Source organism: Lactuca serriola, chromosome 7 (assembly GCF_051521515.1).
Source record: "Lactuca serriola cultivar US96UC23 chromosome 7, Lser_US96UC23_V15, whole genome shotgun sequence".
Classification (NCBI taxonomy): Eukaryota; Viridiplantae; Streptophyta; class Magnoliopsida; order Asterales; family Asteraceae; genus Lactuca; species Lactuca serriola.
Window position 1 is genome coordinate 193,839,167 of NC_136414.1, and position 15,627 is coordinate 193,854,793.

A 15,627-nucleotide genomic window follows, 5' to 3' on the forward strand; every position below is an offset into this window, starting at 1 on the left:
CGGAAGGTCAAGACAGAGGTTCCAGTGGTGCGGAGCCAAGCATTTCAACTGACAGCCGAGGAGGCACGCGCTGCACCCGATGTGGTGACGAGTATGATTCTTTCCCTTTAATCTCTTTTTGTTGTGATTGTGTTATTGATGTGTGCTCTGTTTAGGATCGTTCCATGTGAACGACATTCCAGTTCTGGTGTTGTTTGACTCGGGCACTACCCGATCGTTTGTGTCTCTTCCGCTTAGCAAGAGATTTTCCGAGTCTTCGGGCATGTTGGATTGCCCTCTAGAGGTAGAGATTGCAGACGACCATTCGGTGCGGGCATCGACGGTATTTCGAGATTGAGTGCTGATGTTATTTGAGGAGCGCTACTTGGTAGACTTGGTTCCCATTCCATTGCGTGGGAACAAGGTGATTATAGGCATAGATTGGCTCAGCCCTAATGGGGCAGTGATCGACTGCGTGCAGCAGTTGGTGCAGGTCAGGACCCCAAGTGGGGGAGAGTTGGTGATTTAGGGCGAGAGGCCACAGCGAGGACTAGCTTTATGTTCAGCAGCGAGAGCTAGGCGTTACCTTCAGTAGGATTACGCATGTTATGTCGCGTATGTTTTGGATACCCAGGAAACGGGTTGAGCGACGGTGGACGATGTACCTGTGGTACGGGAGTTTGCGGACGTATTCCCCGAGAAGTTGCCCGGGATACCTCCGGAACGACAGGTGGAATTCAGGATCGACCTAGTTCCTGGTCCGACTCCGATAGCCAAGGCACCGTATCGGTTGGCTCCTCCTAAGATGCAGGAGTTGTCTACACAGCTGCAGGAGCTGTTAGACAAGGGTTTCATTAGACCGAGCAGTTCACCCTGGGGAGGCCTGATTCTGTTTGTGAGGAAGAAAGACGGGTCGCATCGAATGTGTATAAATTATCGGGAGCTGAACAAGGTAACGGTGAAGAACCGCTACCCACTCCCGAGGATTAATGACCTCTTTGACCAGCTACAGGGAGCATCTTGGTTCTCCAAGATTGATTTGCGTTTAGGGTATCATCAGATGAGGGTCAGAGAGGAGGTTGTGCAGAAGACTGCGTTTCAGACGCGTTATGGCCATTATGAGTTTGTGGTGATGCCTTTCGGGCTCACCAATGCTCCTGCCGCATTCATGGATCTCATGAACCGCATGTGTAGACCAATGTTGGATCGGTCTGTGATAGTATTTATTGATGACATCTTGGTTTATTCCAAGACGCGGGAGCAGCATGAGGAGCATCTGCGGGAGGTTCTAGAGACTTTGAGGAGGGAGAACTTGTATGCTAAGTTCTCCAAGTGTGAGTTCTGGTTACACGAGGTGCAATTTCTTGGGCACCTTGTTAACCAGAATGGGATTTCGGTAGATCCGGCCAAGGTGGAGGCCGTGATAAATTGGGAGGTTCCGAGGTCTCCATCTGAGATTCGGAGCTTTCTAGGTTTGGCAGGCTACTATCGGAGATTCATTCAGGACTTCTCCAAGATAGCAGTTCTGCTCACCCGACTGACTAAGAAGTCGGTGGTGTATCGTTTGGGGGCCTGAGCAGCAGGCCGTGTTCGAGACGTTGAGACAGAGATTGTGCGAGGCGCCAATCTTAGCCCTTCCCGAGGGCATGGAGGATTTTTTTGTGTACCGCGATGCATCCATCACAGGTTTGGGAGCGGTATTGATGCAGAGAGGGCATGTCATCGCCTACGTGTCGAGGCAGCTGAAGCCTCACGAGGCGAACTACCCGACGCATGATTTGGAGTTGGGGGCTGTTGTGTTCGCCCTCAAGATTTGGCATCATTACCTCTATGGGGTTCGTTGTACGATTTACACGGACCACAAGAATTTGAGGTATCTCATGGACCAGCCAAATCTGAATATGAGGGAGCGTCGGTGGCTTAACGTGGTGAAGGATTATGATTGTGAGATCCTCTACCATCCCAGGGAAGGCCAATGTCGTGGCCGATGCGCTTAGCCGCAAGGCAACGCCGATCAGGGATATCTGTCTAAGGATGACAGTGGTGACTCCGCTTTTGGAGCGGATCCGGGAGGCTCAGCAGGAGGCTATGAAGGAGGAACATCAGAAGAGTGAGCGGATTGTGGGGCAGGTTTCCTCTTTCGACTTTGATAGCCGAGGGTTATTGACTCTTCACCGTAGGGTGTGGGTCCCTTATCATGGAGGAGTGCGCCAGGTCCTGATGGAGGAGGCGCACAAATCCCGATTCTACATTCATCCCGGGGCGACGAAGATGTATAGGGATCTTCGTCTGGACTATTAGTGGCCCTACATGAAGCGGGATGTAGCATGGTACGTGGAGCGGTGCTTGACCTGCAGGAAGGTCAAGGCTGAGCATCAGATACCACACGGCAAGGTGCAGCCGTTGAATATTCCGCTGTGGAAATGGGAGGATATTAGGATGGATTTTATCACGAAGCTTCCTAGGACCGCGCGGGGGATGGATTCGATATGGGTCATCGTGGATCGATTGACCAAGAAATTGGCCGATGTCTATATCAGGGAGGTGGTGGCGCGGCACGGAGTGCCAGTTTCGGTGATTTCAGATAGAGATGTGCGGTTTACTTCCAGGTTTTGGAGGAAGTTTCATGACGAGCTGGGTACTCGTCTGCATTTTAGCACCACTTTTCACCCGCAGACGGATGACCAGAGCGAGCGGACCATCTAGACCCTGGAGGATATGCTGCGTGCATGTGTTTTAGATTTCGAAGGTAACTGGGATACCTACCTCCCGTTGGCGGAGTTCTCATATAATAACAGCTATCATGCGAGTATCGACCGTCCTCCATACAAGATGAAAACCAAATTCAAGATAGTTGGATCAAAATTGTTATGAAAACCAAATTCAAGGGACTATGCATGTAGTTTACTCTTTTTAATGTATATAGAAAAGTGTTTTTGGTACGGTGGGTAATCAAATGTAGCTAATAATTCAAACTATTTGTCCAAGGCTTTACACACTTATTTTTCATCGACTCAATTTACCTCACTCCTTAATTTAATAGCCTAGGGCAGTCAAGCCACACCTAACACCACATTCACCAGACCCAAGGGTGGTTAAAAATTCAATTTTTTTTTTAATATTTATCTTCTCTCTTGAATTTCTTTAAATACTTTTTTAAATTTGACAATAAAGAAAGCTAGAAAACAATTTCTCTCTCTGATACTCCCATCATCAGCATCATACCCTTCCTGAAAATTAAAGCAACGGCTCTGATTGCAAACTGATGATAGCTTTGATTCCAATTCACGGACCCACCACCACAAGCACAAGCACAAGCACAAGCTCCTCCCTTGTTTCTCAGTTACAAAACCCTTTTTCTTTGTCTGGCAATTTGTTTTTTACCCTTTCTTTTTTGGGGTTTTATTATATTTTTCTGGGTGTTCAAAAACATAGAAGAAGAAGAAGATCTAAACAGCCTTTTTTTCGGGTTTTGATGAGACTGTGTTAAAGATCTGAGCGGCGGAAAAGGGTTGACAAAAATGGTGGGAACGGCTAATGGTAGTAGAACACCAGTTACACCACGACAAGCTTTTTCGGTCGTCAATGGCGGACAAGATCCGGGTACCCGGTCCGGACCCGGAAGCATTGCTGGGTCGGATTGTGGAGGGATTGAGTTTACACGAGAAGAAGTTGAAGCATTGTTGAATATGAAGATCAGAACTAAAGATAAATTCAATCTCAAGGTTCTTTCTTGTTCTTGTTCTTCTTGTATGAAGTGTGTGTTTTTTCTCATTGGGATCAATATTAATTTTGTGGATTTTTAGGAAAAATGCGAGATAATGATGGAGTATATAAAGAAGCTCAGGATGTGTGTAAGATGGTTTCAAGAATTTGAAGGGGAGCTTTCATTAGAGCATGAAAAACTCAAAAAGATGTTTGAATCAGCAGAAAAGAAATCCAACGATATGGGTATATAGATATTTAACCTTAATCTTTCTGTTTTCGATATTTAAATTTACCTTATTTGATTCTATCTTTTATCCAACTGGTTTCCAGAAATGCTAATGAACGCAAAGGAAGAAGAGCTAAACTCTATAATCATGGAACTACAAACAAATTACGCCACTTTACAAGAAAAATTCACGAAAGAAGAAACCGACAAATTGGTACGATCCAAATCTACACCAAAATCATTTCAAATTCTTGAGAATATATTGTCGATTGGTCGATCTTAATTTCAGGCTGCAATCCAAACGTTAATGACGGAAAAAGACGCTAGATTATCAGCTGAGCGATCACAAGCCTCCCTGACTGAAGATCTTGAAAAAGCTCTTAGAGAGAGTTCAAGTGCAAATCAAAAGGTTATAACTTAAAAAAAATTCTATCTAAATCTATAGATTTGATAATGTCTGCTTACCAAAATCGATTCCTTTTTTTTTCCTAGATAATATCACTCAACGACATGTATAAAAGGCTACAAGAATACAACACAAGTTTACAACAATACAACAGTAAGCTGCAAACAGAGCTTAATCAAACCAGTGAAACACTTAAGAACGTTGAAAGAGAAAAGGCTGCTTTGACTGAAAATTTAAGCAATTTAAGAGGCTACCATGATGCGCAACAAGAACAGTTGACTAATACCAAAGTAAGTCAATCAAATTCTTGACTTAATTTCTTCTTTAAATCTTCTAATGATTGTTTGCTGATAAAACTTTATCACTTTAGGCTAGTTTAGAAGAGACAATGAAGCTAAAAGATGGATTAGTGACAGAAGTTGGATGTTTAAGAGGGGATTTGCAACAAGTGAGAGATGATCGTGATCGCCAGCTGGCATTAGTTCAAGATTTAACAGCTGAAGTGTTGCAATATAAAGAGTGCACTGGAAAATCTGCGGCTGAATTGGGTACATTAACATCAAGATCGGTTGAGCTCGAGGTTATTAGATACTTATTGTGTTTTTCTTTTATAAGTTTTATAAGTTATAATTTGTAAAATGGTTGTTATTTATGTTTTTTAGATACCCTTTGTGCTTCTTATAGATTTTATAAGTTATAATTTCTGAAATAGTTGATATTTGTGTTCTTTTAGGCTACGTGCACTTTACAAAGTGAAACAATAAGAAGATTGCAAGAGGAACTCGCAACTGCTCAGAAAAGTTTGGAGGTATTCTTTTTGACTATATGTATGAGTGTTTCAATTACTTAATGCAACATAATCCTCTCTAATAAATGAAGGTTTTTTTTTGCCACTTGTCACACTCACATTCATTTTGCCACATGTCATTTTGTGGTTATTTTAAATTAATTTTTATTCCACATGTAATTTTATAGTTTTCCTATTTTATTAATTCCATATGGTATTTAAATTTAATAATAAATGCATATCAATTCTATTAATAGACTTTCCTTATAATTTTATATTTCTTATAAATTCAAAATGTTTATATATATATATATATATATATATATATATATATATATATATATTTAATTGTTTTAAATACACCCATGTAATACATGGGTCTCACACCTAGTGATTTAATAGAGTAAGCTACATATAAGTGTTACAATTTTGACAAAATCACAAAAAATGACCAAAATGGGGAAACAAAATAACCATTTTGGACTTTTTACACAAATGTTCGCAATGAGACCACTTTGAAATCACTTTTTGCTGAGAAATTGCTTTTTGAATATTACCCACCACAAAAAAAAATCTTCAAAAGAAAATTTGAATGAAAACTTATGTATTTCACAATATATGAACAAGTTTGCAATATATGAACTTATTTTCAGCAAAAAATGATTTAAAAGTGGTCCCATTGAGACAAAAAGATGTACTATTTTGATCATTTGTCTAAAAAGTCAAAAAGAGGGTCATTTTGGTCATTTTTTGCAACTACTTTTTTCCTTGATTAACCGCTTCAAACTTAAAAGAGAGGGAAAACGCAAAAGAGGATTTCCATTTAGTCCTAACTTTTTCCAATCTATGGTTTCCTTTCCATTTTGCATCAAGTGGGATGTTATTTTCTCAAAAAATTTATCAAATATTTAACCAGACGACTTTTAATTAGAAAACAAGGTTTAATATTTGATTCTTTTGGTTGTAGATATCTGATTTATCATCAGTGGAGACAAGAATAGGATATGAAGAACAAAAAAAAGTTAATTCAGAGTTACAAATCCGTCTAGTGGAGGCAGAATCGAAAGTTATTGAAGGAGAAGCCTTACGGAAAAAAATGCATAATACGATACTGGTTAGTTATATATGAGTTTCTATTTTACTAATACAAAAATAACGACTTAGCAGATAAAGTCATGGAAAATAGGCTTTCTTCATTAAGTATTGGCTTTTTTGCAACTTGCTTTTTGAAATACTTTTTAACATAATTGATCCAGACAAACTTGTCCTTTTTTGTGACAGGAATTAAAAGGAAACATTCGAGTTTTCTGCAGGGTGCGACCCTTCTTGTCGGATGATGGTATTGACAGTGTAACAAAGACTATTTCTTTTCCAACAACAACTGAAGCTCTTGGTCGAGGCATTGAAGTGGTTCAACAAGGTATATTTTTTTTAATTGGTTGAAGAAATATGAATCTCTTTGCGTATTTTTTTTTTTTATCTTGCCTTTGTCTCTTATATAATTTTCCTTTTATTTTTTGAAAAAGGGCAAACGCATCCGTTCATGTTTGACAAGGTGTTTACGCCTCAATCGTCACAAGAGGAGGTGTTTGTAGAGATATCACAACTTGTACAAAGTGCACTTGATGGTTATAAGGTAATAATTGCTTATTTTCCCCATCGTCCTTAAAATTTAGGTACCCTTTAAGAATTTGTTACTATCTTATGCAAGAATAAGTGAATTTTATTATGGTCATTTGGTTCTTTTTGCATTTACATGTTCACAATATGTCCTAATTTTGCTCATTCTTGCTATAGTGTAAAGAGTATATTCGTCAAGATTTTGTTGCTTTGCAACAAAAAGCCAAGTATGTTGGTAAAAAATTTAATAAAAGGGCGTTCGAAAAGTTAATTAGAATCAAATAATTAAGAGTAACAAAATGAGCTTCCAAAGGTGGTGCTTGGATATATTTATGTTGTTTGAAGTTGTAATAATCAAATAATCATTTTGCGAGTGTTTGACCAATTTTCATTCTTTGAACAATTAATTGATGTAATGACCTAATTGATGAAATGGACATCTTTATATAATGTTCAGTTCTTTATATTTAAAATATATTACTCTTTTACATAATATTTATAAATAGATCTTTCAAAAATTGTTTTAATTTTTTCCCTCTCTTATAGAAATATTACTAGTTTTACAAAATTGTCTGTAATTTAGGATTAAGAAAAAGGTTACTATATTATTTTTTGATTTTGTAGGTTTGCATCTTTGCTTATGGTCAAACCGGATCCGGGAAAACACATACAATGATGGGGACACCAGGAAGCTACGATGATAAAGGATTGATCCCCCGTTCATTAGAACAAATATTTGATGCTCGAGAAAAGCTTAAAGAACAAGGGTGGAAATACGAAATGCAGGTTTGATATTAAATCTCAAATCTCTAATTTTCCTTCTTTTTTGCTCATTGTATTTTAATGTCAATGAAACAAACATTGCAATTTGTTGTGTAGGTCTCGATGTTGGAGATATACAACGAGACAATCCGTGATTTGTTATCATCAAACAAATCTTGTTCAACGGATAGTGGTAATAAACAACAATATGCAATCAAACATGATTCAAATGGGAACACGAATGTTGCGGATTTGACGATTGTGGATGTTCGTAGTAGTAAAGAAGTCGCGTTTTTGTTAAATCGCGCTGCACAAAGCAGGTATATAGATATTAAAAAAATTAAAAAATTAAAAATTTGTGTTAAGAATATGGATTCTGAAATAGCTTCTTTTCAATTTAGGTCTGTGGGCAAGACTCAAATGAACGAGCAGTCGTCAAGAAGCCATTTTGTATTCACCTTAAGGATATCGGGAGTTAATGAGGTAAGGATAATATTGTCATTTTGGGTGCATGTATATATGGACCAAAATACCCTTGTTGTCTTGCTGATGATGAGCTCTTGGTTGTCTTTTTTAGACCATGGAGCAACATGTACAAGGGGTTCTCAACCTTATTGATCTTGCGGGTAGTGAACGTCTTTCCAAGAGTGGATCCACTGGGGATCGTCTAAAAGAAACTCAGGTATGCATCTGCCTTGTTGATCCCACAGGATATATGCAAATGTAACAAAAATTGCAATTATTTGTTTCTAATTTACTAATTCTTACTTTGAATAAAATTAGGCCATCAACAAAAGTTTGTCATCGTTGACTGATGTAATATTTGCACTAGCTAAGAAGGAAGAACATATACCTTACAGGAATTCAAAACTTACGTATCTTCTTCAGGTACATTTCAATAAAATCAAAAAATTTAACAAATCTTAGGTCTAAAATTTTAACTTACAATTCTCTTCAATTGTGAAAATAGCCTTGTTTAGGTGGCGATTCAAAGACGTTAATGGTGGTAAACGTGTCCCCGGCACCATCCTCCGTTAATGAGTCACTTTGTTCTCTTCGATTTGCTGCAAGAGTGAATGCGTGTGAGATAAGCATCCCTCGACGCCAAACTTCTATGAGATATTTGGAGCCTCGACTAAGTTATGGATAAGTCTGTCTGTTGTTTGTAACTCTGTGTTGTTAACACTGGATTTGAATTGAACACGGGATTCGTAATTATTAACCTAGAATCGAAATCCCGTTGTAAGTTTTAACAGTATGCCTGTAGTAATGTGTATAGGGGAAAAAGATACATGGCTTGTAACAGTGAAAGATGGATAGATAGATGTATTGAAAACACGAGATTTGTACTTGTTGATTTGATAAAAAACTTGATAGTCGGAGATATTGATCGGTAATTTGGTGGTTTTCATCGGGATCAAAAGCCCTTACCCGATTAACCCGATCCGAACTCGAATTAGCTAAATAGGGTCGGGTTTAAAAATTAAATTGGGTTAACCTGGAAATTATACTCCTTTCGTCTCATATTAGTAGTAAGGGTGTCGAATGGGTAAAATTTTCGGGTTTCGGGTAGAACGGGTATTTCCTTAATAAAAATAATACCCGATACCCGATCTATATTGTAATTCGGGTTTTCGGGTTTAGGGTATTGTTTGAGGCCGGTTCGGGTAATCATCGGGTATACCCGAAAATTTCTTAAATGACACTTATTGATAATTTTTTTTTTATTTTTATATGTTGGTTGGTTTAATAAAGAATCGGGTAGGAAAATACTTCTTACAATTCACAAGTACATATATAATAACAATACAAATCATTATAATATGTTATGTATTTTTTTAATTCTATTCCGTGCGATAGTGAGAAATTGAGAATTGTGATAACGGTTCAGGACTTCAGCTTCAGCGTCGTATTCCCTTTGCAAGTTTGTGTCAACTGTCGAGCCGTCGTTCATAAGAAGGAAATGAAGAGTTTTGTTTTATGTGAAGTGTGCGTACGTGATTGCATTGTATATTTGGTATTATTTAAAAAACGAATTCGGGTATTCAGGTATACCCGAAAATAAATATTCATACCTAAAATCTGACCTATATTATTATCGGGTTAACCTATTACTCGAATGTTCATACCCGTTACCCGTTCTACCCGACCCATTCTACCCGAATTCGGAACGGATCGGGTAGGTAGAACGGGTTTCGGGTTTTTTCGACAGGCCTAATTAGTAGTTCATGTTTCTTTTTTGGTTCGTTTCAAAATAATAGTTTACTTTTAAAAATAAATAAATATAACTTTTATCAAAATATTCTTCATTATCATAAAATTCAATACAATAAAAGGGTACAATTGTTATTTTATTTAATAAAGTTAATGGTAATTAATGTTTTTTACTTTGTGTTGTTTTATCTATGGACAATAATTTTGAGACAGGGAATATAAAATATATAGGGTCGGGTTTTGTGTGATTTTATTTGGATTTGCGGAAGCCTGAATAACTTGATTTATGGTTTCTATATGCAAACAAAATATACAATAGTCAATGCATATGGTACACCCTTTTTATGTTTATAAGACTAATATCGCAATTAATGTACGTCATTGCCTGACTTGCCCTGTTTTCAAGTTAACCATTCCATATACAATCGACGATTTACTTGCATAACCTTTGAATTGGTTAGAACAAGAAAATTATAAGTATATGCTTTCCTTTTTTTCCCTCACACTAACATTATTATATATATTAAAGCGATTTTTTAATACGTGTCTTAAGAATACATATAAAAAACATTAATTGAAGTATTTATTATAAAAAAATGTTACCATGCGATAAATATTAATTATGTGTAATATTACCATAACTAAATATAAAATACATTAATTATAAATAATAATATTTATAATTAATATTTATCATATTTAATTATGATAATCCTCGAATTAACACTTTAATTAATGTTTTTTTGGAACCGACAAATATATTAAAATATGGACCCTAGCAAAGTGCTAGGGCCAAAAGTACATGATACATAAAAGCATACAAAAATAAGAACAACATAAGGGCGAAAAACACCACTTAACTCAATCATCTCCGGTACCACATAAGGGCGAAAAACACCACTTAACCCAATCATCTCCGGTACCTCTATTCTTCCTATATTTTCTCCACGTGAGAACCGTAGCTTTAATAATGTCCACAATCTTCGCTGGTTCTGAAATCACACCTCTGAATATTCGATCATTTCTATCCTTCCAAAGACTCCATAATGTTCCATATACAACACAAGACAACAACTCTTTCTTTTTAGGGCAATGCCCCCAATTCCGAGCAAAGGCTAGCACTTCATTTACTTCTGTAAACTGTTTGGTGGGAAGGCCACACCAATTAAACACCATATTTATAGTATCTCTCGCCAATGAACAAAATGTGAGGATGTGGTTGACCGTCTCCTCATTGTTCCTGCACCAATCACAGATTATGGAAGAGACTGGGATGTTTCTCCTTTGTAATGCCTTTGCCGATGGAATCCGTCCCTGTTTGGCCCTCCATATAAAACTCACCACTTTTTTCGGGGCGGAATTTAGCCACCAGAAATCCCCATCGCTGATCAGGTGTGATGCTTTATCCAATCTACACCGAAGTTTCGCCACATTAAAAATTCCATCAACCACAAACTCGGATCTCCATGTATTTCCCCCGTCATTAGAATATAAGATATCCGTCGCCTCCATGTTTAGTTTCCAAAGCCCATTCTTTGAATGATTATGAATACCCCTGATAATTCGAGCCCAAAAAGATTGGGGACTTGTTTTGTACTTCCACCACCATTTTGCTAATAACGCCAAGTTTAAGTTCCTTAAAGAGCCCAACCCCGCCCCTCCAACGTCCTTTGGAGCCGTCAGCCTGTCCCATGAAACCCAATGAACTGTTGCCTTTTCTGCAACCCCCCCCCCCTCGCCATAGGAAATGCCTTTGAATCATTTCTAGTTCTTCAATTACTCCTATGGGGGCTGCAAACAAGGAAAAGTAAAAAGTTGGGAGATTTCCAAGGACTGATTTCACCGAAGTCATTCATCCACCAAAACTCAACACTTTAATTAATGTCGCTTAGCCATTTTAATCACTTTCGTACAGCCCCTTCACTTTTGTTTGCAGCCCCTTAAATGTTTTTAGTTTTAAAGTTTTGCCATAAAGGTTTTGGATTTTAGCATATTTAGTCCATATAATTTTGTAATGTATAGCAATGGTCCTTATAAAGTGTCTTTTATTTATTTTTTTTCTAAATACAAAAATATTCTATATGTTTAATATTTTCGTATGTTGGCAGGTTTGACCCATGTGTAGGAACTAAATTACAAAAATTGTTCCCATAATTCACAGAAAACGTCATTATGCATTTTTTTTACAGAAACGGTCCATGTGTTTAAAAAATTACAAAAATAATTTCACCTAATAGAAAATTTGCAGATTACGCCCCCACGTCCCTACAATATATTGTCATATGTTATCCGTACAGTTTTTTGGTTTCAGACTTTTGACACATGAGTTTTGTCTATTTGTAGGTTTGCTCCCTAGTTATGTAGAAAATGGTCATCTTTCGCTTCTTTGTATTTTTATTTTCTTTTAAAAGAATATATTTTATGCCAACATTATATTTTTTTGTAGAGAATTAAAAACCATAATTTCTCATATATATATATATATATATATATATATATATATATATATATATATATATAAGATCAAATGAGAACATCAAAAAGGTTGAGAAGGTGAGAACAAAGTATATTAATTTGTGATTCTATTTATTCATTTGTGGAGAAATGATAAATTTTTAATTTGGATGAACTTGTATTGCTTATTCTCTTCAATTGAAATTAAAGGCGTAAAAATTTATCATTTCTCCACAAATGAATACATGGAATCACAAATGAATATACTTTGTTCTCGCGTTCTCAACCTTTTAGGTGTCCTATATATATATATATATATATATATATATATATATATATATACACACACACACACACACACACACACTAGGTTATAACTCGTGGAAACCACGGTCAGTATATTTAAAATTTTTATAAAGACAAAAAAATAACAAATGTAAAAAAAAAACAAGATATTGTCGGTTGTAAGTAATTATAAATTAATTTGTTAAGCAAAATAAACACAATAATATTATTAGGATATGATTTTGTATTTACAAAATTTGAATTGAATTTGATTTGTTACAAAATAATAATAATAATAATCATAGAAAAATAACACTTGTCAAAGAGACATTCTAAAAAATGACACGTATCATTTTTAAGTTTCATTTATTTGAAGAAGTATATATATATATATATATATATATATATATATATATATATATATATATATATATATATATAAGAAAAAACTATAATATTTTTTATCTTGACCCATCAAAAAAAGAAAGAAAATGCAGCAACCGCCACTGCACCACCCTATCCCGCACCCTAAACTACATCCAAAATGTAGTGTTCCAGAGTGTGATACCACCTTCATGTATACCCTCCGACCTTATGTACAAAACTAAATTAATTATACAACTAGATGTGAGACCCGTGTATTACACGAGATTATTTAAAAAAAAAGTAAATATTAAATTAAAGTGTAAACATAAAATATTTTTTAATGTACAACTTTTAAAATAAAAAGAAAGAAAACGTATTTATTGCAATTTAATATCATATATATGATATTTAATACTTTACATATATAAAGATATGATTTTAATTTTAAAAATTGAAACAAATCAAAAATAGACAAGTAGATAATATTTATTTTAAAAATACCACAAAATGACAAATGTCAAAACTTATAAAAGATTGACATGTAGCAAAAAAAATCTTCATTTATTAAGGATGATAGGTATTAATGAAATAGACTATATTTTTTATAGTTTTTAAAATAAATAAATATTTGTTTGACTTTAGCAAATATTTGATTGGACTTATTAAAAGCATTAAATCAAAATAATTTAAACTCCGAAATGCGTTTTCTTCAAGTACCACCGGGAAATCTTCAATTTGTTTTATGTTCCGGCAATGGTTTTCCCAGAAAATACCAATTGGATCTATGAAGTCGGATTGATTGATGATATTGTTGTACCTGATGCTAATTACATCGTTCCTGATTCTGGATTCAGTTGTCCAATTCAAGCGACCTTAAACGGTTCTTCATTGAACCCTATGTACGCTCATATCCTCTTCTGCTTAATATACGTCGCATCAAAAACATTGATATTGCTCATCAAATTTATGAGCTATAATAAACTTTGTCATGTTTTGATGTATGATATGGAGGAACCAAAGTTTTTCCATAGAAAGACTAGGCATAACTAGAGCATGATTTACCAAAATAGGGGATGTGAGATGTTGCAACTTAATCAAACAACGTATTTAGTGTGGCGTTTATGCTTTTTCTCTTACTTTTGCCTTAATTTTGGTTTAATAGATTTTTTTTTGGAAACGGCAAATATATTATAAAAAAGGTATCCAAATCTAGCAAGAAGCTAGAGAATGGAACCAGAAGGAACAGTATAAATACATAAAAGGATTACAAAGCACTAAAAGGAGAAACTAACCATTCATCCCAACTACATATTCCGTTTTTACCCCTGTGCTTCAGCCAATAAAAGGCCATTAGCTTAATACTTTCGGAACCGTGAAGAGGCGAAGTACCTTCAGTATGGAATAATCGTTTATTCCTAAACCTCCATAGATTCCAAAGCAAGCAATAGCATATGACAACAAACCTTTCCTTTTTCCATTGGTTGTTACACCAGGTGGCTGCCAGATGAAGAAAAACACCTAAATTATTGAATGAGGACAGGTCACTTGGTACACCACACCTGCTTAAGATGTTATTTCTTATCGCAGTAGCAAACGAACACTCCATCAAAACATGATTGGTAGATTCAGGCGACCCAATACAGGCACTGCATAGCAGTGAGTTTACCATAATACCCCTTTTCTCCAAAGCTAGAGCTGTAGGAATTCTGTCTTGGACAACCCTCCATATGAAGCATGACACCTTGATCGGAATCACGTTACTCCATACCATATCCAAAGTATCAGGAACGTTCCCATACATAGAATCAACAATCTTCCTGAGAGAGCAGACTGAGTACCTGCCATCAGCATTTAGCTTGCAACTCCAATAGTCTGAGCCCGTCCTTAAATGAATGCTAGAAACATCAATAGAAAGGGTGCTAACAACAGAGTCTAATCCTAGGTCAGCAGGACTAGACTTCCAATTCCATCCATAATTCGAACCACCAATTCTGTCAGCTACAGTGCATCGTTTCCTAGATTCCAATTCAAATAAGGACGTATATTTTACCTTTAAACTACCTGACCCGAGCCACGAATCATACCAAAACAGGGATTCATTCCCAGATTTAATCACCAATCTGAATATATCTTGGACGTCAATACCTAGCTCAAGCAGTGTCTTTTTAATTCTACAGATATTATTCCAAACGCCACAAGATGTGTTTCTAGAAAGATAATCAAAAGGCTTATCCGCTAAGTTGTGGATCCCATAAATCACCCGGGCCCACAGGGAATGTCTGTCATTCTTTAGTCGCCACCACCATTTAACAAGTAACCCAATATTTAAGGCTTTTATGGAACCCACTCCCAAACCCCCATTACGTTTAGCTGTTAGCACCTTATCCCAACTCACCCAGTGAATTTTTTTCTTTTCATCACACCCACCCCATAAGAAAGATCTTCGAATCTTCTCCAGTTCATCTAACACACCTGTTGGAGCTTTGAATAGCGATAGGTAATAGGTAGGCAAGTTCCCAAGAACTGACTTAATTAGAGTCAATCTACCACCAAACGATAAGGTTTTAGCCTTCCATAAGGATAGTTTGGAGTGGAATTTATTGATAACCGGCTTCCAATTTTTAATTAAATTCATATTTGCGCCAACTGGGACACCAAGATAAACGAACGGAAGAGCACCCGCAGCACAGCCCAATAAGTTAGCCCAATTCACAGCTTCCGTCACAGAGGTTCCGATACCGAATACTGTCACACCCCCGAACCAGACGGCGAAAACGTCCGGGGGCTGTCGTGACTCAATTGAATACCATAACATTGAAT

At 36.4% G+C, this 15,627-nt stretch overlaps 2 protein-coding genes across 2 annotated transcripts; one reads left to right on the forward strand and one right to left on the reverse strand.

Moving 5' to 3' along the window:
* The first annotated feature begins 3,200 nt into the window (after window positions 1–3,200).
* On the forward strand, window positions 3,201–8,885 carry LOC145061443 (kinesin-like protein KIN-14N). The gene is made up of 16 exons (XM_079008914.1): window positions 3,201–3,704; window positions 3,786–3,930; window positions 4,018–4,127; window positions 4,203–4,322; window positions 4,406–4,609; window positions 4,690–4,899; window positions 5,053–5,127; window positions 6,074–6,220; window positions 6,388–6,526; window positions 6,633–6,742; window positions 7,351–7,512; window positions 7,606–7,808; window positions 7,890–7,971; window positions 8,066–8,170; window positions 8,272–8,376; window positions 8,459–8,885. The coding sequence occupies exons 1-16, from the start codon at window positions 3,501–3,503 to the stop codon at window positions 8,636–8,638; spliced, it is 2,301 nt and encodes a 766-aa protein (XP_078865040.1). The 5' UTR covers window positions 3,201–3,500; the 3' UTR covers window positions 8,639–8,885.
* Window positions 8,886–10,563: 1,678 nt separating this feature from the next.
* Window positions 10,564–11,214, reverse strand: LOC145064681 (uncharacterized). The gene has a single exon (XM_079012084.1). The coding sequence runs from the start codon at window positions 11,212–11,214 to the stop codon at window positions 10,564–10,566; it is 651 nt and encodes a 216-aa protein (XP_078868210.1).
* Between the last annotated feature and the right edge of the window lie 4,413 nt (window positions 11,215–15,627).

Coding starts and splice junctions, on each gene's coding strand:
- LOC145061443 (XM_079008914.1), top strand. CDS start 3,501: ATGGTGGGAACGGCTAATGGTAGTAGAACACCAGTTACACCACGACAA. Junction 6,743..7,350: donor GTGCACTTGATGGTTATAAG/GTAATAATTGCT, acceptor TTGATTTTGTAG/GTTTGCATCTTTGCTTATGG. Junction 8,171..8,271: donor ATCGTCTAAAAGAAACTCAG/GTATGCATCTGC, acceptor GAATAAAATTAG/GCCATCAACAAAAGTTTGTC.
- LOC145064681 (XM_079012084.1), bottom strand. CDS start 11,214: ATGGAGGCGACGGATATCTTATATTCTAATGACGGGGGAAATACATGG.